The 25086-nt window shown below is 46.5% G+C and overlaps 1 protein-coding gene across 4 annotated transcripts in view; it reads right to left on the bottom strand.

Moving 5' to 3' along the window:
- Window positions 1-2775: 2775 nt before the first annotated feature.
- FYN (FYN proto-oncogene, Src family tyrosine kinase) overlaps window positions 2776-25086 on the bottom strand; it is a 193961-nt gene continuing 171650 nt past the window's right edge. For all 4 annotated transcript variants that reach the window (XM_081139626.1, XM_081139627.1, XM_081139628.1 and 1 more), the window contains 2 exons: window positions 16269-16400; window positions 2776-4386 (listed from right to left, as the gene is read on the bottom strand). In XM_081139626.1, coding sequence (XP_080995752.1) covers window positions 4178-4386; window positions 16269-16400 — 341 coding nt within the window. In that variant the 3' untranslated portion in view covers window positions 2776-4177. The remainder of the gene's footprint in view (window positions 4387-16268; window positions 16401-25086) is intronic.

The following is a 25086-nucleotide window of genomic DNA, read 5'->3' on the forward strand; positions in this document are numbered from 1 at the left end:
ATTCTGGGAAAAAGCGTGTGATCTGGATGCTGGGGGAGTGGTTGTTTCTCACTGATCACAATCTCTTTGGAAGAGTCCCTGCCACACTGGAAAGCCATTTATTTTCTTTTTCAGTCCTCAAAATTAGTTTTTAGAATAAAGGCATATCACTCCCTGCCTTCCAGCAAGGATTCTGAATATTTTGCATGTTTGAAAAGAATGAGGTACGATTTAGAAATTTATTATAGAAAAATTTCTGGGAATGTAGGTATATATAAATTATGAAGATCCATTTGATATTTCAAAGATATTAAAGATACTAATTTTTAATTATTTCCTTCTCTGTAGCTGTAATCTACTTTTGATAATTAAATAAGGTAAACATAATAATGGTACCTGCTTTAGTAAATCTGTACCCCACAATATCATTTTTAGAATAAAAATTTGAGCTTCCTCCCCACTCCACTAAAAAACTATTTCCCGCCCCCTCCCTCATTCCCTTCCTCCCTCCCTCCCTGCCTTCCTTTTAGCAAATACTTTGGAAAGCCTAATTGAACTCCAACGTCTAATATATAATGGTAAGAACACCAACGAAAGTCATCTAAACCTATTAAAGTACCTTCAGGAACACATTGACCCAGCACCATTTTATCCACTACAACGTGTTAGCAAATGGCTATTTTGTCAAGCAAGGCTTTCTCCTGAACCAGGACAAAAGACACCCCCACGCAGCAGGCTTCAGCGTAACTCTCCCTGTGCACTGCTGAAACCTTCCTTTCCCCAGGACTCATGAAGGAACCCTTCCAATTATACAATATACATTCTTAAGGTCCCATAGGAAATTTCAGATAAAATTCTGTGGCTCCGGTTGCTACTCAAAAAATCCTCTGGTGCCAAGATTTAGCCACAGGAGGATTCCTTTCTCTCTCAGGGCAGGTAAGCACCCTCTGGCACTTGTCAGGAAACCTTCCATAGTGTGGTTGTCTTTGAGGGACTGTGAACACCCTGAACTTTTCTCATGGGACTGCCTGGTTCTCCATACACCTTCCTTTGCCATGACCAAGGCAGAGTCAAATGCCTTCTTCGGTTGAGTCTACACCCTGATGCCCCAACACACTGGACGCCCTGTAGCTCCTAGGCGTAGGGCACCCTGAGGACAGTGGGGGAGTGTGAGCCAGTGAGCGTGGGGAACAGAAACCGAGTTGTCACATTTACAATGTCTGAGCTTTGTCAAGTCGCTTCTCCAGTAGGTATACTTGATTTTAAGAAAGTAAAAAGAATCATTTTATTAGGAAGTCTCCCTGTGCAGCACGGCAGTGCCAGATCCCCGCTCTCCTAAGGGAACAGAGAGAAGCTCACGTTTTTATTCTGAAAATGATATTGTGGGGCACAGATTTACATTACTCATGACCAGGGACAAAATATATTTCACCACCACTTACCGCTAAGGGACCTTTCAAGATACTTTCCTTTCTTGACAAGAGAAATTTCCAGTCAGAGAATTCAGGTTCCTTACTCCAAACTTCTACAACTTGTGAGGGAGGGAGGCTTCTAGGGAGGTGTTGGGACCCCCTGGAGGGGAGGTTTCGTTGCCTGGGCTGGTCTACCTCAGGGATAGCTCTTGACAGCACATTAGCTTCTTGGAAGAAAACACCCGGAATGCCTGATTCCTCCGTATTTGCAGCTACTCTTCTACTTCAATTCTGGAGCCCTGCTCTGTGTTTCAGAGCAGGTCCAGCGTGCTATGTTTCGGAAGAGTGGCCTTGAGTTAACCTGAATCCTTAGCTTTGCTTCCTATGAGAGATTCCACAATGAACTCAACTGGTGAATTAAAGGCTATCCTTTGGTTTGAAGAGACTGCTTTTTTCTTAAAGAATCTCTGTTGCGAACAGGTTGTTATGACCTCTTCAGATTTTTTTTGAATGATCAAGCCAAAAACATAAACAAAAATCCTCCAGAGAATATTTGCAAACGATCCAAACAAGTGGGATGTGAAGGTTAAAAGCAAAGTTATCATTACACATATCTAGAACATGTTAATAAACTGCCCAGTGATAATAATTGTATTAAGACCAAAACCAATACCATAAAGACTTGATTAACCAGAAAATCCCTTTGTGTTACTTAGAAAAAAATGTTGGAAACCCTTCCTGAATACAAAGGTTATTTCAGCAAGAAAACTGTCCTTCTTGCGTGATTCCACATGACACCAGAGATCTTAGACTCACGGGATCTTAGATCTGCAGGAACCTACAGCAACATCTCATCTGGCCCTCTTGTTTCTACAGACAGGACCTGGAAGTGAGAGAGGCCGGGTGGCTGTTCAAGGTCACACAGCCAAACTCGTGCAAAGCCGGCCTGGACAGCTAGCTGGTCTACCCATGGCCCCTGCTCGCACACCAGGCTGTTCCCCGCATAGCAACTTTATTACAGAGGTGCAGGGGCACTGGGAAATACATACACCGACTCCAGGACAGAAGGATCCTCCTTGTAATTGTCTCTTTCCCCTACAAGTGGGACACAGACAACTCCAGTTGGAGAAAATGTCTGATAAATTAAAATGTTAAGGTATGCCTAGTCATACGTTAACATTCCTTTGAATTAGCTAGACAATAGCCTGGCTTTTCTGGGGAAGAAAAGAAAAAACACTCCAGGTGGCCTGAATGTTTCTGTCATTTGGAAATCACTGCACAATGGCTACATTCCCCAGGTGAGTCCTTGCCACCTGGCGTGGAACAGATATGTCACTACCAGAGTCCCTTCCATGTTGAAACAAATGAACAAAAAATTCAAATGTAAAATGCTCTCTTTTTTAATTACTAAATTAAGAAAGTTAAACAATTTAAAAATGTAAACTCACAAATAAATCATAACAAAAAAGGAATTAAGACTTCAGAGTTGCTACTCAGTATTAAAAACTCAATAGAAATAGGCTCTTTTGATTTGTTGTTGTTAAACATGTAATTCAAGGTTGGTACAAACAGCAACTAAAAATGTAATACTTATTTTTTTGTGCATCCCCATGAAATGTCAAGTAGTGCATAGTTATTCCACTGGAGAATTTTCGGACATATAGAAAGTCATTTCATTAGCAGTACAGGACATTTAAAACACTCATTTTACAATGGGAAGTGTACAGCCCCCACCCTCACCTTCCCCGGAAGTTTTAGTTGCATGAGAAAGTTTAGCAGGTTGCCATGACTACAATGCTATGGGTTTTAGACCATGTAAATGTGGTTACAAGATTTATTAAATAAAAAAAGTTTGAAACATTTCAGCATTCATATTTTTATACAAGAAGCTTGTGTGGTATCCATCTTCCAGTTCCCCTCGTAGGATTGGCCGTTGGCTGGCTTAAATATGCTCACTTTTAAGTTTCAAGAACAAATCGCAGCAGGTTGAAGCAAATACTGGAAACAGAACTTGTGAATTCAGCTCGGGGGCTGCTGAAGAGTCAACGTAACAGCCATCTACAGGTACAGTCATGAACCAAAAAAGTGCAATCTAAATTAAAAAAAAAAATCATGCTTTGAAAAAGCCAAGAATGAGGCCACTGGGTTTTCAGAATAACACCAGTGCCTTTCTACTGATTTTGCGGTAAAATCCTCACTCTGGGTCCTGAAGCTTGTGGCCCAGGTTGGCCATGGTCTCCACGTTAGCACCCACATGGTGTATGTACAGGGACATATATATTATATGTATTCATATTTATAAAAAAGAAAAAAACAAACACCTGTCCTGATTGGTTTTTGTTAAAACATGAAAAAAAATTTTATTGTTTTAGACAAAGAGGCCACTTTTGGAAAATAATACTTTGTTTTTTTTTTAGTTGAATCAGGTGAAGACAGAGTTAAAATCACATAGGATTTGCATTTTTAAAAAAGGAAAGCACTAGGATTGTTGGCACTGGAGTAACTATTTACACTGAACAGAGGTTTGGCCTTTTACATAACATCGATACAATGCATTTTCCAAAGTCTGAGAAATAACAAGGTCTGTCTCGTATGCTTCACAGAGGAGGTTCGGATTGGGGACAAGTGTCATTAATGAGGGCCATGGAAGTTCGTCAGCTTCAGAGTCACATGCAATCTGATCCTGGACGGTTCTGGCTGCCCCGAGCAGCTGGCTACAGAATTGAAAGCTAATGGGGAGGGGGCGGAGGCCTCTGGGCCGAGGCCTCCCTCTGCTGACCCGTGTCTTACAGGTTTTCGCCAGGCTGATACTGGGGTTCTGTCGCTGTGAAGTAGTCTTCCAGGAAGCCCTGTAAGTATTCGAAAGTGGGCCGTTCTTCGGGGTCCTTTTTCCAGCAGTGGATCATGAGCTCGTGCAGGGAGATGGGGCAGTCCTGCGGGCAGGGCATCCTGTAGCCGCGCTCCACCTGCTCCAGCACCTCCCGGTTGTTCATGCCTGCAAAGACAGGGTGGTGAGAGTGGGCACCTGCGGCTACCAGGCCCTGCAGCTCCCCTTTCTTCTATTTCGAGCCTGCAAGTTAAACCATGCTGAGGGCCCCACCTCACCCAGGGTGGCACCCTGCCTTTAACGGGACACCACACCACTCAGAAATAAAAAGGGACACACTACTGGTACACACAAAAACTCAGATGATGAACCTCAAAAGCGTTATGAGTGAAAGAAGCCAGACACAAAAGGTAACATACCGTATGATCTCATTTCTATGAAATTCTAGAAAAGGCAAAACTACAGTGATAGAAAGCAGATCAGTGGTTGCCAGGGGGAGGGGGAGGGGAATGCCTGCAGAGGGGCCGCAGGGAGCACTGAGGGGTGATGGACATGTTCTTTATCAGGGGTCGGGAAGCTAGTCCTGTGAAGGCCAGACAGTAAATATTTTAGGCTTTGTGGGCTGCATATGATTTCTGTCACATATTCTTTTTTTTTTTTCTTAACCCTTTAAAAATGTACAAAACAAAAACAGGGTGGAGCTGTATTTGGTTCCTGGGCAGCGGTCTGTCCTATATCTTGTATGTGGTGGTGTGACTGCTTATGTTTGTCAAAACTAATTGTATTAAAATTGTTGAATTCTATTGTATGTCAACTATACTTCAGTCATGATAACAAAGAAACATGAGTGAAGCAGACAAAAAAAATCCACAGGATGAAAAACACAGTGTCTTGTTCATAGCATCTATACGCTCCATTTATGAACTTCATAAATTAGCTTTCCTCCTGCTTGGGCAAGCTCGTGGTGCCCCACCATCTGAGATCTGCCATCATGCCACCACGCTGGGCACCATCTGGCCCAGTGACCCTGGGGTTTGGTGACACTGATGGGGAGACAAGGTGTCTCCAGGGCCTGTGTTTACTGATGACCTCGGACAGGCCATCGATCATCTGCGACCTCGGTGACCCTCTGGGGCTGCTGCCTCCTGGAAACAGCAGGCTGCTAGCACTAGCAGGAGGCATTGGAGAGACTGCTAACTTTGGGGAATGCAGCCTCCCTGCATGGTGGCCTTCTTGACAGAACAGGAAATACCACACTGGGGTGAGGCCAATGTCCTGACCTCGTTCCCAATCACCACCAGGCACTATTCTCTGTTTTCCTTTCCTTTTGTGCCATATCACGTTCTGCCATCGCCTGCCAAGTCCTTGTATGTTTTGGCTGCTCCTTGGCCCTGAGCCTGTAATCTGGAATCCTCCCCAACTTCTGACCCGGCTAGTTGACAAAAGCAAGAACCTAATTTTAAGCCATATAGAAACCTAGATTTCTTTCCCTGTTCCTCAGGGGCATAACCAGCAGGACGGAGCATATGCATGTAGCAGCTCCCTTTAATTCTGGAGGAGCTGGCAACACTCAGCCAGAGTCTGTGAGCTTGTTCAGAGTAGCAGGGCCTCGTGCACAGCCGTATCTCCCTGGGGAGGGGACACCCAGACTTCGAGATCTGCTGCCAATTTTCTTTGTTTTGTTGTTACTGTTGGAGCTGGGTTTATCCTGGCTCCTGCGGCTGCCAACTGCGGCCCTGTCAGTCACATGCTTGTCCAAACCCCTCAGGATGCTTTCCTATTCTCTGCCACTCTAGTGTCTCGAGGTGATAAAATCCATGTTATTTCCACTGTGCTGAAGTGGGCCCTCACTTCAACTATTCGACACGACCTCCTCACATTTCAGGGTGACCCTTACTTTAGTGAGAGAGGTTCAGTGAACAACTCTGGGTCTCCCTTCCACAGCCTGTCTGATTTCACAGGTGCTCCCTTCAGTTGGATGTTTGGTCAGCTCGGTGGCTAATTAGGTTAATTAGCTCCAATTGCTGAAACTCATTTTGAAAACTCAGGATGGGGCGGGGAGCGGAGCAAGGGAGGAACCTGGAGCTCCGGGGAGAGCGTCCAGCAGTGCTCTGGACCAACAGGGTACGGGACTGGCCGGCACTTCCTTACCCACAGCTCACAAACCCACCCAGCTGTGGAAACCAAAAGTTCTGGTAACTAATTCACTTGGCAGCAAACTGATCTGAACTGACCTCATGTGGACATAAAACCTGTGTGACCTGGTGTGAGGCTATTTACTGCTTTTCTTTATTCACACATATTGCTGAGGAAGGAAGAGCGTATTGGACACAGAGTGCTGCCCCAGACTCTCTTAGGGGTTATTTAATGTATGTCTTTAAATATGTCTATGCACTGTATGGTCTTTAAACTCATTCTGGAAACACATTGGGTCCCAGCTGTTTTTGCTGGGAAGTCCTGGCAGGAGTGACAGTAGCCACCCCACTCCAGCTGGCCCAGAAAGGTTAGGAAGAGAGCGTAGTCACATATTAGGACTGGTTTTCTCCAAAGTGTTTCCTTTGTATGTCAGCTCAGTTCTTGGTTTCATAGTATCTCAGAAGCCACATGGCCTGAACCTGCAGAAATCCCCCGTCTCCGCTCTCGCCAGGAGCTGCAGGAACTGGAGGGAAGGCAGGCAGAAGGTCTGAACCTCAGAGCTCTGACAGGCCCTTCTGGAGGTAGTTACAACCCCTACCCCACCCCAACACCTTCTAGTGCTTTATTCTGGACTGAGACTGTCTAACATGGCACCACAGAGTTTAATTAATCATTCTATTGCTCTTCAGAGCTTATGTCAGTAAATGCTTCATTTCATTAAAAAAAAACCCAACTACTGAAGTAGAAAGATTTCATGTATTTTTTAAAAACTCTAAATTCAATCTCTACCCACAGAAAGTTTAACTGACCACTTGGGTCAGGCCTATTTTTCCAGTGCTTGGTCCAAGCCTGGGACACAGCACACACAGCAACCTGACCCTTAGCACGCGGCATCTCCTGAGGCCGCCTGCTTCCCGGGGACGGGACGTAGCCAGGGGACAAGGCAGAAACCCGGCCGGACGCTGGCAGCCCCCGCTGTGGGCTCACGGGCAGGCTCCTCCTGGCTTCTCACCTTCCCTCCTTCCTCTTCTCGGCCTTCTCTCCCAGGCCTCTAAAGCACGGAGAGCACATGTAACCAACTCCATGCACTGGGCCAAACAGAAACAGACTAGCGACAGCTTTGCCAGAAAAGTGGAGTATAAGACAATGTGCTTGGCTGACAACGAGAATCTGAATGGGACTCGCTCGTTTCCAACCATCCACAAGCCAGAACCCACACAGGCTGACCTGCGGCCTGGCCACTTTCACAACAGGCCTTTGCAACAATAGCTGCACAACCAAGGGATGCCACTTAGCAAGGCTTGGGGTAGTTTTTGCTTTACAAACATCAGCCAATTTCAGTGGACTGTGTTCATATTTAAAAAAATAGTATGAAAATATAGCTACAAGAACTTTGAAAAATCATATTTATTTCAAGAATTTCTTTTTTAGTCAAAACTAATTTTATTCTGTATACTACTATGAAGATGAGCCTATTTCATTTTTTTGGTTTTAGACAGTTTCATATTTTCGTTGTAAAGAAAACTGTTACTTCCCCTCTTTTAGCCACTTTTCCCAAGACGTTGGCTTTGACTATACCTGGGAGTGAAGGGCAGGGATTGGGAAGCAATATGTAGGAGCTCGAGTGCCAGGCAGTCAGCAGTCCTGAGGGACACAGGGACACTAGGAGAAAAGAATCTTTTCATGGTACTTTTCTAAGTGAGGAAGCAGACAATGAAGGAGGAGAGTGCTTGGGAATAGTTTTTTTTTTCTTTCTTTTTTAGTGGGAAGAATACCAGGAGAGAAATAGAAAAGATAGAAACGTTAAAACATGGTGTATGGGCAAGTTTTTGGGACACGCTCATTGGCAGTTGGGGCCTCCAGGTTTCCCAGGGGCAGCTGCGACAGAGACCATTTCTCAGCAGAAGGATGGTCTCCGCCAGCCCCTGGGGTCTGACCTTGGGAGGTGCCATATTCACAAAGTCTAGATGGGTCCGGTTCCCACCCTCCACATCAGAGAAGGGGTGAGGGCCTGGCTGCCAGCGAGCACAGATGCCCTGCCAGTTTCCCCCCAGCGCGGTCCTCTCTGTCCCCACTGTGGCACCTGGCCCTCCTGCTGCCTCCTGGAGTCAGTCAGGAAAGTGGGCCGTTTCCCAGGGTCATGCTCACCGGGCACAACTCGGTGGTGCTCAGTTCACAGAAAACCTGTGTGGCCTGCTGTGCCAGGGCCTGCTTTCTGATTCCTCTACCCTAGATCCTTAGTGGGGCCTCCTGTCACCATGGATGTTAGGCCTTCAAACATGGTCTGATGGCATCATTTCCAGTAGGTCTGCCCAGAACACTGCAGCTGAGCTTTTCCAGCCAAGTGGACTGTACTCGCTTCCTGCCATTATGATTCTATTATCCTTCCTAAATCATTGTGCTGGCTTCCTCTTGGTGTCCGAATTCAGGTCAAGTTTCCAACTCTCACTTTCCAACCCATACTATTATGTCTGGTTGCTAACAGTGTCTATTTCCAGGGTTGTGTGTTTCTTTTCTTTCTTCCCGCCCCCTCCCCCTTTTAAAATTGATTTTATTGAGAGAAAGGGAGGAGAGAGAGAGAGAGAGAAACATCATTGATCGGCTACCTCTTGCATGTCCCCAACTGGGGATCAAGCCCACAACCTGGGCATGTGCCCTGACCAGGAATTGAACCGGCAACCTTTCAGTGCATGGGACCACGCCCAACCAAATGAGCCACACTGGCCAGGGCTTCCCTTTGTTCCTCCCCCCCTTTTAAACTTTCCTATTCCTCTTCTTTGGGCTACCTATGAACTCAGGAGAGCCTGCCCCCTTTCTCTTTTAGATTTTTTAGAGACAAAAAACCCTCATTTTCGTGGGCACAGCTACTTGGCTACTTCCAACTTCATCTCTCACTGTCTCAGTAGATGACTTGAACTTCTGGCCTCAGTTTCTCCATTTGTCAAAAAAAATACATCAACATTCACTGTGCTTTCACCTGTTTGAAAAAAATGTCTCATATGAAAGAGGAATATTTTGCTTTGCAGCTTTCCGTTTGTGCAGCTTCTTGACATGGGCCTCAGAGGGGCCATCTCCACACAATCAGGGATCTTTAACAGTTATCATCTGTTCAAGTTTGCATCTGGATGCAACTGTGGGCTGCGGGAGCCTGGATCTCTGTGCCCTGTAAATAACTGGCACTTTAACAATGGGAATGATGTCCAGGCCATCAGACACCCAGATTACTTTAGAAAACTGAGCTTTCCATTTAGAGGAAATGATAATCTATTGTTCATAAGGTTTCCGTCAGAGGCTCCCCTGGCTTCTCGCATGAACCCTGCAGAAGGCCCTTCTGTCTGCTGTCTGAGCAGTGCCTGCCGGTGCCGGGAGGGAGGAAGCAGGACTAAGCTAACGGTGCTTGCTCAGCACGAGCACCTGCCATCAGCTCCTCGTACACTCTGGTGGTTGTGCTGGGTAAACAAGCAGGACGTTTGAAGTTAGGTTTTGGTATAGGACCAAAGTACACATTTTGGGCAGATAGATGCTGATCAAAAAGTACAGATAAAACAAAGGAGTGACCTTCAGAAGGCACCGTAATGAGAAGCTTTGTTTCTCTTTCCCTGTCTTACCAGGTAACCTCAGGGCAGCTATTCTTATTAAACCCACTATATTAATAAGTACAGAAATGATGGCTACTCAGGTGCCATAGTGTGCAAAGGTTATGTAAGGTAGATAACACAATAACAGAAAGAACTCCCCTGTCCCAGAGAAGGTGAAGTGAGAAAGAACATGAAGTGCCCAGGAGGAAAGCCAGGGAAACACACGGCTGAAAGTGGGAGCAGCAGGCGCAGGACACGAACACAGGACTCAGTGTGGAAAGCCCTTCTCTGCTGCTGCCTCTTGACCTGCACCCTGCTCTTCCCCTCTCCTCCCCTCACCCGCGCACTGGCTCAGGGAACCTCTTGGGGGAAGTGACAGCATGGCTCCTGGGCATTCCCCTGGATGTCCTCTCTGAGGGATGCCATGAACTGAAAGGAAAAGTCCTGGGGGCTGTGGACAGGGGCAGGGAAGGCAAAGGGCAAAACCCTCCTGGCTAAGACCTGAGGTTCTTTCCTGCTTCCCATTCACCTGGCTGTTGAGACCTAACCTCCTCCTACCCCAAGAAGCTGCTGCTCTGTTAGGCACACTGGGCACAGCAGGAGCAGGGGTGCGGGGGACAGCGCCGGGCTGCTGAACACACGGGAACATACACCTACAGCTCAGGGCTCTAGAGCATCGGAGTGGGGCAGAGGGAGGGCAGGCTAAGACTTTGATCCTTTTTTTAATGTATCTTTACTGATTTCAGAGAGAAGAAAGGAGAGGGAGAGAGAGCGAGAGAAACCTCGGTGAGAGAGTCATTGATCGGCTGCCTCCTGCACACTCCTGACTGGGGATCGAGCCTGCAGCCCGGGCATGTGCCCTGACGGGGAAATGAACCACGACCTCCTGGATCCCAGGTTGATGCTCAACGGCTGAGCCAGGCCGGCCGGGCAGGACTTTGATTCCTTAAGGAAGCTGTTACAGTTTCACTGATTTAAATTCCTTGCTTCTTCAAGTCATCATCAAGTGACCAGACACGTTCAGCGAAGTCAGGCAGCTGTCACTTGCTAACTGATTTGAAAGTGCTTCATATGCTTGATAATGTGATGTGTTTAGGGAACGTTCCGGCTTCGCCAGATCCTGCCAAAGGCACAGGCAGCTGCTGGGCTGAGAGCCAGGGCTCAGCATGGCTGGGGCGGCCTGCCTGGGATGGTGCTGGGGCAGTGCTGGGACTCACTCAGGGCCAGTTTCCCCGAGCAACTGTGAGGACAGAGGCTGTCTCTTGCCTGGGAAACACACGCTGTACTTACGTGTGGGATGATGGAAGAGAGTTGAAATGGGCCGAATTAAAAAATCTTGTTTCAAAAATCTTAGGCATGTTCCCCTCGTCCCATCTCTCCACCCACCCACCCACCCGCCCACCCACTTACACTTGGTGAGGCTACCACGGGGCAGACACTGTGCTGGGCACTGGAAACACATAAAAGCAGCTCCCTTCCCTCAAACTGTTCAGAGGTACGAGGAAATACAGACACATGGAGGCATCAACAGTGCACTGGGGATCATGGAAGCAAGCAGAGGGACAACCCATTTGATCTGGACTTGGAGAAGGCTACATGAAGGAGGTGATGTCTGTGTTGGGCTTGGAAGGAGTCTGACGCAGACAGTAAAGCTGAGGAGAGAGACTTGCATATCAAGAGCAATCTCTTGGTGTGAAGGGTGGAGGTGTGGCAGGAGAAAAATCCTAAGTCGGACTATGTCGCTCCCCCATTCAAAACCCCTCAATGCCTCCCCATATCACTAACAGTAAAAGCAAAAGCCCTGACGATGGCCTAGGAAGCCCTATCTGATCTGCCCTGAGGCCTTTCAGACCTCCTATTCCCTCTGCTCTAGCACACTGGCCGACTTGCAGCTCTTTGGGGCGCCTTGCAGCTCTTTGGGGCCTCGGTGCTCAGTTCCCTTGGAAGGAAGGCTGCCCCTCCCCTGCCCCAAGATTTCCACCTGGCCTGTGCCTTGCTTCCTTCAGGTCTTTACTTAGATAACACCTTCCAATGAGGCCTTCCTTGCCACCCTTTCCTAACACCCTCTATCCCGTTTCTTGTTTATTTTCTCCCTACCTATTACCACTAGCCAACACTGAATATATTTTGCTTATTTATCTTTGTTTTACTGTCTGTCTCTTCCAAGAAGAATAAAAGTTCACGAGGGCAGGAGTTTTTGTCCATTGCTGTGCCCCTGGTGCCTGAACAGTACTTAGTGGAGAGTAGGTGCTCAGTAAGTATTTGTGGAATGACTGAAGGAAGGAGTTATTTAGGAAGGCTGTGCAAAACTAAGGCTTCTGGGTTTACCTGGAAGGTAAAGGGAAGCCATGGATGTGTTTAACTAGGAGGGTGGGATTACTGGGTCTGTGTTTTCTAGGATAGTCGCTGGTGGTGACAGTGGCAGAATGGTGGTGGTGGTGGAGGAGGTGGGGGAGACTGGAAGCAGGAAGTCCCATGAAGAGGTCACTGCACTAGTGGATGACAGCCTGACATGGGGCAGTGGCAATGGAGGCAAAGAGGAAAAGATGTGAAGGGGCAATGGCAGGTTAGAATGCACAATGCTGATTTTATGTATCAACACCAGAAAACTGCTTTTTGTGTGTTCCATTTCTCATATACAATAATCCATCAGTACAAAATCTGCTCTAATCTTGGTGCAAAGAACGGTTCTGAACCTTGGCTTGCAGGAAGTCCAGCTAAACAGCTACGCTGAGAATGCATTCAGGCCAGGCTGCTACCAGGGAGTTTGGAAAACGGAGCTGGTTTTTGTCACACATCTCTCAAGCAAGGTGCGATGTGACTCCTCCCTGTTCATCTCAGTGTCACATTCCAGTATTTTTTCTTTGGTTTTCAGGCACTCAATCAATTTTAGTTCGTCCTTCCCTTCCTTTTATAAAACTCGCTAACTAACCAAGCAGCCTAGTGTTTCATGGTCTCCTTGTCCCCTGTGCCCTTCGTGTGGTCACACCTCACATGCTCCACCCTCAGTCCCTTCTCTGATCCTTACTTCTGGACCTTCTTTCATGCTGGGCAAAGATGTCTGGAAAGCTTTACAGACCCATTTGTAAGTCGCCGCCCCTTCCTCGACCTCCATCCTCACCTAACAGCCAAAGAACCCTCTCTCCATGTGAAGGCAACACAAGGCCGTTCTCAGGTGCGAAAGAAGTCAGAAAAATGTACCACCTCGGGCCATTCTTGGAGAAAGAATGACTTGAAAATATACTCCAGCCACCTGAGCAGGAACTATGCGGAGACGTTGGGATGGAGGTCACAATGGATGGGGACTGGGAGTCTGGCCTGGGGGACGGTCAGACAGGAGGACTCGGTGCAGCAGAGAACCACCCGTCAGCGGCACACACTGGCCAACGTGGCCACCCTAGCAAAGAGCAAGGACTTGAGAGGAAGGGCCTTCCTTCCACGGTGACATCTGGGTGAAGCTTAATGAAACTGCCTGTTCCTTAAGAATTGTTATCCTTCATTAAGGTAATAATCCTATAATTGGAACCCTGCAAAAGCCTCTCCCTCAAGAAGAGTCTACTGTGAGGTTCAGAAGTCCAATTAAATATGATTAGAGCCATGTTAAAAACAAAAACAAGAAGCACCCATGGCGAGGACCAGGCCTGGGAACAATTTTCTGTGGCTTCTGTGGGCGAGGAGCAGTGTGTGTCCCCCTACCCTCCCTGTGGCGGGGCAAAGGCCCCTGGGGGGGCTGGCCAGCCTTCCCAGCAGCACCTCCAGGCTCTGCCTCACAGCCTCTCCCAGGCTCCTTTTCCTGCGCCTCCTGAGCTGCTGCCCCCCCCCCCCCCCCCCCCGGCCTCGGCAGCCCCGCTCTCGTCTGCGACCTTTTTCCTTTCTCTTCTGCTTGAGGAGGGAACCCACTTGCCACCTTCTCCATGAAGCCTCCCAGACACAGCCCCTCTCTCTGCTACCCTTGCAGAATTAGGGTGGCTACCGAAGCCCCCTGCATACAGCAGTTGCTTCTCGGAGGTAACTGTGCATAATGAAGTGGATTTAGTTTTCACTTCAAACTCTGCCATCCTCACAGGATGTGGACTGAAAGGCCCCTTTCAGTACCTGTTGGATGTAGATACCTGGATCAGGTGCTCCTGACCCCAGTATTAGAATTAAGATTCAGGGCCCGCAGTGGGTGAATTCAAGTAACCCACCCCTTGAGGATGACTTCCTCTAATAATAAATAACAAAAAAGGCTGATTTCTTCCTGGATTTGATACATATTTAAAACAACTTTTAAAATTTTTTTATTGATTTCAGAGAGAGGGAGGGAAAGGGAGATAGAAATGTCATTGATGAGAGAGTTATCATTGACTGACTGCCTCCTGCATGCCCCCCTCCAGGGAGCCCGCAACCTGGGCATGTGCCCTGACCTGGAATAGAACTGCCATATCCTGGATCCTAGGTCGATGCTTAACTGCTGAGCCGTGCCACTGGGCTTGATGCATATTTTATCCATGTGACTGTAAGCTCCACAAGTGCAGGGCCTACATTTATTTATTTGCTCACTGCTTTATCTGCAGCCCCTAAAACAGTGCCCCCGAAGGTTCTAATCAATATTTGCTGAGAGTATGAATGTTTTATTTGTACTTATTTTCCAGATGAACAAAATGCCGGGCACAGCTCACATTTACGGAATGAAGGAATCCCAGTCTACGCTGTAAAATGAGGCCATTTTCATATTCTAAACCCAAACTTGATCAAGACTCTCCCCTCAGAAGCACACACCTGCCTTCCTTCTCTGAGGCCCCGCACCCACCCTTTTGTCTTGGCTTCTGCTCCAACCCAGAGAAACAAAAAGCAGCTTGTATTACTGGGAGGAAAGGCTTCACAGAAATGCAAAACAACATTAACCTTTTCCCCCCAATTGCATTTAACACACCGGGTGATTATAAACCTGGGGGTCTCAGGGAGAAATTAGTGCAAAATTCAGACAATAAATAAAGAGGGGCTTTTGCATCTGCAAAATCCTGAGACTTGCACATTTCCCCCCTTGAGAAGCAGCTCAAAAGGGCCCATGCTGGGCTCCAGGCCCCTCTGGGGCAGCCCTTTCTTCAGTGCAGGCTGGCTCCTCCCACTAGTGCACGCCAGGAGCTGCCGCTGCTGTGGCATCAATAAAACCGACTTCCACCAGCATCTCTAAATGCCCTGTGTGGGAGCTTCGGAGATGCGAAATTTGCCAATTTTGACTCTGTGCCAACCTGGCTCTCCTAAGAGTCTCGAGGCTACACCAACCCAGAAAGAGAACCTCTTTCCCTCTCTGCATTTTCTGAAGATGACCAGAAACAATCCTAAGAAATGAACAAAAGGATTACAAATTAATCTGCCCTCACTGGCTCCTCCGACTGCAAAGATACGATGACAAATCAGGGATTTGCAAGAGACCTCAGTTCCTCGTTAATTTCCACTATCATTTCTATCTCTGCTTTTTTTCTTTTCTTTTTTTAAAGCTTCTTTCTTAGGCAGGAAATTGGGGGGAGGGGAAGGCTGTGTTCTTTCCTCACTTGGCAGTAACTGAAAAATATGTCCTTAGCATTTCAGAAAGCAGATCGTCCCTGCACTATAACCACTAAAGCATGGAGGTGAAATGGCATGAGTGTCCTTTATGTCACCATCTGTCTAAATTAATGAATTTAAGCATGGATAACCTGAACCTATGGTTTCTTTGGAGACCATGAATCTGATCCCCAGAAAAATTCCAGGGCCGTAGAGTCTCCAATTGCTTTATATTACACTTGCTTTCGCATAGCGTATCTCGACTGCTCAGAAATGGGCAGTGTGGCCTCTAATTGCATTTTGCATGTGTCTCTGCTTTCTCCGGCCATCTGGAGCTGGGACCTGCAGAGAGAACAGTCCTGGCACCTTCCTGCCAGCTTCACTCCATGGGTCAGTGCTACAGAGTAATCAAAACTCAGTGGGGGCTTTTCTCCTTCTCTTTCCCAGAAGAGTCTGCAAACTCTATTTGAGCAGAGGTTCTGCCAGTGACATTTCTGCTTTGGGAGCTACAGACCACCACTCCTACTGAGAGAGGAGAGATTCCTTGAACTGGGGTGGACTGAAAGCACTCATACCAGCTGCTAACGACATGAATCCTGGCACACAATTCATGGTGGCTGCTTGTCTACATACCACAGCGGCTCCCAGTTCTGCTTTTCTCTGGTTAAATACCTGTCCATGCTATTCAAACTCATGCTCAGCCGAAAGCTGAGGATGGGGCTTAGAGGGCAAAAGGGGTGCGGTTACCCCAAACAGTGTTGAAAGAACATCCAGTCAGAGGCCCAGTTCTGCTGGCCTGGCGCTTACCTGGGTAGGGCACTCTTCCTTTGGTGACCAGCTCTGTGAGTAGGATTCCAAAAGACCACACGTCAGACTTGATTGTGAACCTCCCGTACAGGGCTGCTTCGGGGGCTGTCCACTTAATGGGGAACTTTGCACCTGCAGAAAGACCACCCGGTTACTTGTCAAACAGAGGGCATCATACTGAGTATGGGGCTGGGGAGGAAAAGCACTTGGAAACGGCATTCACAGGAGCAGGTTCACAGAGAGGATGGCAAGGAAGTGAAACGAGGAATGAACTAGGACTTAGAAGCTGTGGGGTCTAGCCCTGGCTCTGTGCCCTTGAACAAGACAACGTATAATTTTATGTTTCCCATCAAAGGGTTGCCCTTCAAAGCACCTTTAAGTTCTGGCTTCTAGAACTTGAATCTATGGCCGCACTGAATGTCCTAGGTTTCTTCTGGAGGTGAATCTAACTTGTGAATTAGGAAACTAATTTATATATCTTTTCTTTTGCTTTGGAATAATATTATATTTTAATAAATACATATAGTATTAAATCATAATGCTACTCTCATGAATCCTTTGGTATATAAGACCATAGTTTGTTCTTACGAGGTGCATAAAACCCAAATCAAACCACTATGCTTCTCCCAGGGTGGAGACAGTCTACTGCAGCTTCTGTTACGGGCTCTATTTCCCTAAGGCCTCTCACACCTACAGCAGAGAAATGATTGTGATCCCTTGCTTACCGCCTTACCTCTCTCCTGCCAGCCATAGAGGCTACTATCTAATGTTAGTTTTTTTAAGAGCAGTCTTATGAGTCTCTGATTTCCCAAGACCAAGGAGCAAATTTAACGCCTAAGTCAGTAGAATCTTTTCTTTTAAATTTATCCAATCATGAAAAGAATCTGCTCTCTAATCCAAAAGGAAGGGTGGGGTCTACCCTGCTCTTTACAAGGCTAGATGTGTGTACAGGGAATTAAATGGATCCAGCAGCCTGTGTTCTCACACACCGGGCTCAGCAAAGATAAAGTAGCTCCATATATTTCACTGAACAAATTAAAAGGAAAACACAAGGAGTTTTTATTACTGATATAAATGCAATTATATGTTTAAAGCATGTTAGCTTGACTTAAGTGCTCCTAAAAAATCATACGAAGGCTAGCAGAAATTTTCATAGTACGCTCTATAAAAAGTCACAATGTGCAAAAATGGCAAATGATTAAAATCTTTAAATAAGTATGGTTTTAATAATCAGAGGTATGATAAAGTACAGCAATTAGGTTTTTAAAAAATATAGTACATAACATCTTTAGCGAATCTAACTGGAATTTTCTGGCAATATACTTTTCTGTTCCATCTCTTCTATGCCAGTGTGAAATAAAAAAAAAATAAAATCTATGTCATTATATGGCGTCTCAGGTTAACACTGGAACAGCAAAGTTATTCTATAGTTTGCTTTTCCTTTTGTGCACTGAGCTATTTGTAATTAGCTGTTCCTCAAACATAATTACTTATCTCTGTCCTTAAGGGCTACGTGATTCCACAGGAGGCCTGGTATTCTCTGAACAGTCATTTGGTTTTAAAAGTTCCTTTCCAAGTATTCTTCTCACACTTCCTCCCCTTAAACATTCTGTTCACGCAGCTTTGGACTCTGAGCTGCTGGGATTAATGGGATAGGTTTTCTTCAGTGTCGAGAGCAGACTTTGCCCTGGACCAAACCTCAGCTGGAGCTCTCATTTCAGAGAATTAAAGGTATATTCAATTCATTCCTATTTAAACCATCTCTTGAGCCAAATGGCTTGGAAATCTCTGTCCACCTCTGAAGCAAACAGAATATTCTTTTCCACGGTGCAGACACAAATCCTGTAAATAAAAAGACAAGTGAAGGGGCCTTTCTTCCCTTCTTGCAATTGCTAACACAGGTGAAGATGTGTGTTGCAGGAAGTAAACTGTTCAAAATTTGGATAAAGGCATTTGGATTTTCAGAGAGGAGATTCCATAATTTCAGATTAAAAAAACCCTAGATTTCAATATATCAGCCAGTCATGCTAGTCTGCTTAATTTTTCTCATTATAACATCTACAACAAGAATTTTAATATATAAAACCTCCAAAGTAAATTAAGACAAAGGCTGTAATGGATCTGATAGGAAATCATTTGTAGATAGGTGTTTTGACAATAGCAAGAGCTCACTTAAATTTATTTTGTACTAGTTTTCTTTCTACCTAATGTATTTATACCTAATACATTTTGGAAGGGAAAAAAAGGAAGGATGTTTTTGTTCAGTTTCTCCTATTTCTTTTCGGTCTCAAAATAGCAGGTACTATTGACAAAAGAAGGTTCTTTAAAGACAGCTCATATTTTCCTTTTCAAGGAAGATAGAGATTAATAAATTAAAGCAGCTATAAGCTGTTAATCATTAACAAATGTCTCAACAAAATAACGAATCTATACTCACTCTTCTATTCATCTCATTACCTCGATTTCTTCTCCTTTTGTTTCCCCCCTCCTGAGGGGACAGATGCAGCTCCAAATGGGGGACAGCTCACTGGGGCTTGAGGCAGGGGTCTTTGTAAGTGGCACGCAGGCTGCGCACTGCAAACCCCAGTCTATGAGAACGATGTCCCTAAGGCTGTCCAGTGTACCAACTCTGCAATGCACAGGTAGCTCGGAGGGGCTGTGAAGGGCTCTCTCCTTGGGTGGAGTTAGGAAAGCTCAGACACCTGGGAGGAAGGAGCTCCTGGGTGCAAACATTGCTTTTCCCTTGAGAGTAGAGCTCTGGCCCCTCAGGTTTCCCCCCACAGATATTGTGGCAGGCACAAAGTCAGGATCAAAGTTGTCTTCGAAGCAGTATGGGTTTGTAGGAAAAAAGGAGACAATGTCAGGAGGCCTACACTGCCGTGAACTTGGTACTGTTATGTACCCAGCTGGCTCACTGTTCTTGAAATTCTCCTGTTTGGGAGCAGGACTCAGATGCCAACACAATTTCCTCTCCTTTTCACTTTATTGGAGGGAATGTGGCAAACTAAGAAGGCGTCATGAACTGAAAATAAAGGGGTTACTATCACTCTAGTTTTTACTTCTTACTGAATCACTGTAACGGTTCGGGATTCTTTAGTAACATGCATGGGCTACACATGCATTTATGTGTGGACTTCAAAGCATCTTTCCATCAGATGTCGGCCAGGCTGTGGGTGAACATTTCACCATCTCCCCAGGTAAGCTCATTGCTGAAAGCCTGACTTGGTGCTGACACTGGCCCGTGACTGGAACCACCGGAAGAGTAGACTATCTTTGTACTTGAGTCCCTTACCTCCCGGAATAGTACTGAGGACTCATTAGCCTTAGTCTGAATCACTGTCTGTGGCGAGTAAACATAGCAGTGTGTTAAATAACCCTTTCTGATATACATCTCAATCCTGTTTCTCTAAGTTCTGTTGAGATGTGAAACGAGTGGTCATAACTTCATGTAACAACAGGGGATCCTCTTCACTCTCTTGGCTTCAAGGACTCTCATTCCAGTGACACCTGCATTTGTATCACCAGATGCGACCTCGCTCCCCAGGTCCTGACCTCAGCGTCTCCACTAGGAGGTCTCCAGGGGCCTCTAAAATACAACAGCCAACATTTATCTTCCCCACAATTCTGCTTCTTCCCCCGGGCTTGCGGCCTTGTAAACCATCTGGTTGATGAGAGCGGCCTGCCAAGCATCCTGGTCTGGGTGCTGCGCCTACGTGCTCTTGGGGGTGCGCTCAGGGAGCCGCGCAGAGCCCGTCTAGAGGAGCTCAGTGCATCTCTACTGAGTCACCTTCGGCCCTGCTGCGTTATCCTCCGCACTGAATCCACTTCACCGTCCTCACTCTCATCCTTTCTCGCTCACTGTCCCCTGTGTCCCCTGCCTGGGCTCCTGCAGTGGCCTTCCAATTGGGCCCAACAGCACAGTCCGGTCCCTCTTCCCTCCTCTCCCTCTTCTTCTGTGATCCTGGCCCTACCTTCCTTTGCTCTCCTGCCACCCCCCCAACCTCTGTGACCTCTGACTGCTCTTACCTGCTGCAGGGCCATGGGACAGGCTGTTCCTTTGTCTAAACCCCCCCCCCCCCCCCACGGCTAACTCCTGCTTTGTTCTTGGCCTAAGTGTTACTTGCACGGGGAACCTTTGCCTGGGCACCAAGACTGGGTAGGCTCCCTAGCTTTGCACGGCCAGAGCGTCTTGTTCTTTGTAGCTGCTACGATCCAAGTGTGGTGAATACCCTGCAGGTGGCCCCCGCTTTCTGAAACGCTGCGTTAAGCCGCTCTGCTTTTACGCAAGACCTACGTTAGTGCCTGTTTTCGCTAACAGAAAGAAATCCGAAGAGGCTTTTCACTTTTACAAAAAAAAGGCAGAAAGCAAAAAGAGCGTTCCTGTTTGTTCAGCGGTGAGCACTCTGGAGGCAGCCCACAGCCAGAGCAGCGAGCGCGGTCCCGCCAACGCCTTGCCTGGGAGCTCCGCTCAGCAGTTCCACATCACGCCGCCCGAGCTCTGAACTGTATCTGTGAGCACCCACCCGGGCCTCGTCTCGACTGATTTTGTGCATCCGTTAGCAAGATGTGTCCTGAGGTGACTGCTTCTTTGCTTTACGCCATTTACACTTACACATGGTTTCGTAGGAATAGTCTATTTTCTGATGCGGGGGAGGGAACCTGGAGTTGCCTAACGGTGACTCTCGACAGAAACTGTCCTTGAGGGCGGGAGCGTGTCTTTCTGGATGGCCACCATCTCCAGGACTGAGCCCAGGCCTGGTGCACAGAAGCCAGATGCAGAGGTCCTGAGTGGAAGACTAACTGGACAGCTGATTGGCCTTTTGGGCCTTCCCTTCTAGGTTGAGCCCAATTCCTTCCAGGGCTTATTATCAATTTCCTGCTCTCTGGTGAGGTCTCCTCTCCTTGTCCTGAGGGACCAGTGTCACATCTGTCACTAGCTGGGTGTCCTTTTAAGGGTTTAACAATGGCCAACTACAGTAGGAAAGCATCTGTTGTGCACTACTGACACTAAAAACTCCTGGAAAACCCTGTGTTTTTAGTGCCAAATAAAGTGTGTGTAGATTCTCTTTGGGTCTGAGTGAGACTGTCTGAGGTGAAGGGAGCCCTGGATATTGCATTGTGAGGAGCGTGGGGCCCAGTTCACCGGGGCTGCAGCAGGGGGTTAGTATCCGTGGAAAGATGAGGTGACCAGGCCTTGGGAGTGCTCGCAGCAAAGGAGAGAGGAGGCTCCTTTTCTTAATAGACTGGGGTGAAAGAAGGTGACTGGACACCAATCACTCAACCCACGGGGCCATGGTCTCTCTCATTTAAAATAAGGCTAATAATCATCTCTGCTTTAAGTAAGAGAAAGGAGAGGGTTGTGGATTCATCCATTTATCCAAGTTTTTCTGCAAAACAACAACAAAACCGCACCCCCACCGCAGGGCCGGCTTTGTTCTCTCTCTTCCCACCATAAGTATTTCTGGAGTTTCCCACACGCTTGCACTGTACTCAGTGCTGGGTGAACCCAACCTCTGGCTCTCACGGAGCTTGCGGCTTAGCTGGGAAGGGAGATAAAATAAATGAGTGGCCATTATGTATGTTAGACAGCGACAAGAGCCATAGAGAATAGTAAAATGAGCTGCAAGGAGAGATTTTGAGAGGCTTTGCAAGCCACACTAGGAACTCTGGATGCTGCCCTAAGTGTGATGGGGCCCCTGGAGCGTGTGAGCCGAGTGATGACATCCCACCTCATTCCTCTCCGTGTCTCTGAAACATGGAACATAACATATTATTACCTTGAGACCATTTGTGAGGAGACAGAATGTGAAAAGCATTTTGACTTTTCAAAACTCTCAAAAAGCATCATGACATTTCAGGGCCCATGGGTGTCTGTTAGCAATTAGCAACTGGGTAGATTATGCTTCTATTGTCACTTCTGTCATCGTATTTGTTTAACTTATGGTGGCTCTAGACATATTTGCGCTACTTTCGCCCACTTTTCACATTTGAATAATACTAATCTCAGGGACAAAGCAGTAAAACTTAGCACACTCCAGCACTCTTAGCTCACAGGACACTATGAGAATGTGCTTCCTGCTGGGCTCCCTTTCTTTGGAGCATTTCTTTTGTTCTGCTGTGGGCTCTCCTTCAGTCTCCCACCCTAATTACCAGTGTTCCAGGGACCACAGTGTGGCAGGCTCCTGTCTCTCCGCTTACTCCCCTGGGGAACACATCCTCTCTCCTGACTAACCCTACCCATCATCTCCATGTGAAGGGGGCTGGATACACTACACAGATTTCATCTCTCATCTGAAGTCTTTTTTGATTTGCAAATGTCTAAGGGACAAAGTCTCAAATGTGAATCTAAATGGATTTTCACCAAGTCATTTGATTGTGAATAAGACATTTTATTATAAAGGATATTCTTGAACTAGGTAAAACATATTACTAAGTGACTGATTTATAAAGTTTATTCTCACTTTCATACTTTAGGATGCAAACGGAATCACTTTTTCACTCTCTTCTGCGGGTTAGATCCCCATTCTGCCAGGCTTCAAGGTGAAACCTGAAAGTGGGTGGGGCTTCTCCCTTTCCTTGAACATCTGCTCTAATCCAGCACCAGTGTCTATTGTTTCCCTCTCTGCCCCATCTCTCAAATTTGCCCTTTCTTGTTTAAGCTCTCGGCAGAAACTGGGTTGGGTCTTCATCCCTCTGTAAAGCCCTTCTGCCAAGCTGCCCTGCCTTCAGCTCACTGTCCGTCTAACCACAGCTGATGGCATAGGTCCATCTATACTCGAGTTTTATAATTGATTCACCAGTTCAAACCCGGGTTGTTCAAGGGTCAACTCCACAGTTGGCAATCTGAGTTTTTGGAGGGTTGACTATAATTATACATAGATTTTTGATGGTGTAGGAGGTCAGCACCCCAACCTCCACATTGTTTAGGGTCAACTGTCATCACTTTGAACCTCAGCTTCATTATGCCCCAACCCCAAGCATATATGGGGCTCCCTACCACATTAAATCAAAATCCCCCACCTGGTTTTCACAGACCCACATATCTATTCAACTTCGGTTCTTGCCACCCCAAACACTGTTACTCTAGTCCAGTTTGCTTTCCCCTAACCTGTACCTGCACTTGGCATAATCATACTTGCTTCTTATACGTTAGCTTGTTCTAAATGCCGTCTCTCCTTCCACCTGCTTAGCTAAAGCCTATTCTGCTCAGGTCTCCTTCATGAAGTCATCTGTGATTACTCCAGCTTTCATTGGTCTCTCCAATGTGCTTGGGGCCAATGCTATAAACAACAGTTTAATGCTTGACAATAGCTTCTACAATAGCTAAACATACATTGAGTGCTTACTGTCAGGCACCGTGCTAAGTGCTTTATTCATAGGAGGTTGATATTAATAACAGTCCTGTTCTATAGATGAGAAAACTGAACACACAGAGAGAAAATGATATGTCAAAGGACAGGTGGAAATGGTGGAGCAGGGTTTTGAAAAAAAAACAAAAACACATGTTTTTATTGATTTCAGAGAGAGGAAAGGAGAGGAAGAGACAGAAACATTGATCGGCTGCCTCCTGCACTTCCCCTACTGGGGATCGAGCCAGGCAACCCAAGCATGTGCCCTGATCAGGAAAAGACCCGGCGATCTCCTGGTGCATGGGGCGATGCTCAACCAACTGAGCCACAGCAGCCTTGTTTATTTAATACCTCTTAATTTGGTGGAATTTTCAAAATTGTATCAGCTGCAGAGATAGATTGATTTTCCCCCCAACACCTAATTTACTATAATTCTAGATTTACTATAATTCTAGATTTCCTTCCTTTGTTTTAAACCAAGGAAGCCTGGCTCCAGAGCCCAAGCGCTTAAACATGATCCACTATGCTGTCATTCCTATGTCTCCAACATGCCTTTTTACTAGTTCTACATGTGTTATTTTTTTATCTCTTTAAATAGAATGGAGGTCCTTTGAGGTTGGAGACCATGTTTTACACTTATGTTCCTCCACAGTACTTTGCTTGAGGCTGGTTAAACCACAACTGCTCAATAGATGCTTTTACTGGCTGAAGGGTCAACACAGTGATGTATCTAACACTCTGATGGCCAAAGAAATTCTCTTCCTTTATACTGATTTAATCAAATGGAACAAAGAAAAGAACGACGACACAGCAGTGTAACAAACTAATAATTGCACTCCAGGACAGTCTGACTGACAGGTGAAAACAGGATGACCAGCTAAATTCATTAGGTCAAGATGGCTTATCACAGGCCCCAGGCGCTGCATTCCAGTTAATGAAGGTCCTCTGTCCCCAGTGACCAGGCAATCTGCTTTTTTCTGCCTCAAATAGAAACAGTTCTCACTTGAACGGTTACTTGCCATATTTTACGTACCTTCTTACATTAAGATGATGCCAGTGGCATTTCGAAAGCCCAAAGGAGGATGGCAGAGACTTCTGCTCCCATGTCTGGCTCCTGCACTAAGTGTGTGTAAACTGGCCAGGGAACAGGGCTCCCTGATGAATGCTCTTCAGTGGCCATGCAAAGAGGTCCACCTGTGGGCTGAGCTGGGTGAGGGGTGGTTAGTAGAAGGTTTGAGGTAGTCATTTAGGAAAGGAGCTTCTGGCAGATCTGGGCTTGTACACTGGATTTTCTGGGTGACCATTTAAAACCCCCCTCAGTCTCAGTCTCCTTATTTGTAAATCAGGGATGGTGATAACCTCATAAGGTTGTGGTGAGAATAATAAATAACGTGAGGGGCTCAGCACAGCACATGGCACCTTATAATAGCTAAATAAATATCAGATATATTTTCTTTGGATAGTAGTGC

Source organism: Miniopterus schreibersii, assembly GCF_964146895.1.
Source record: "Miniopterus schreibersii genome assembly, chromosome: 6".
NCBI classification, from domain to species: domain Eukaryota; kingdom Metazoa; phylum Chordata; class Mammalia; order Chiroptera; family Miniopteridae; genus Miniopterus; species Miniopterus schreibersii.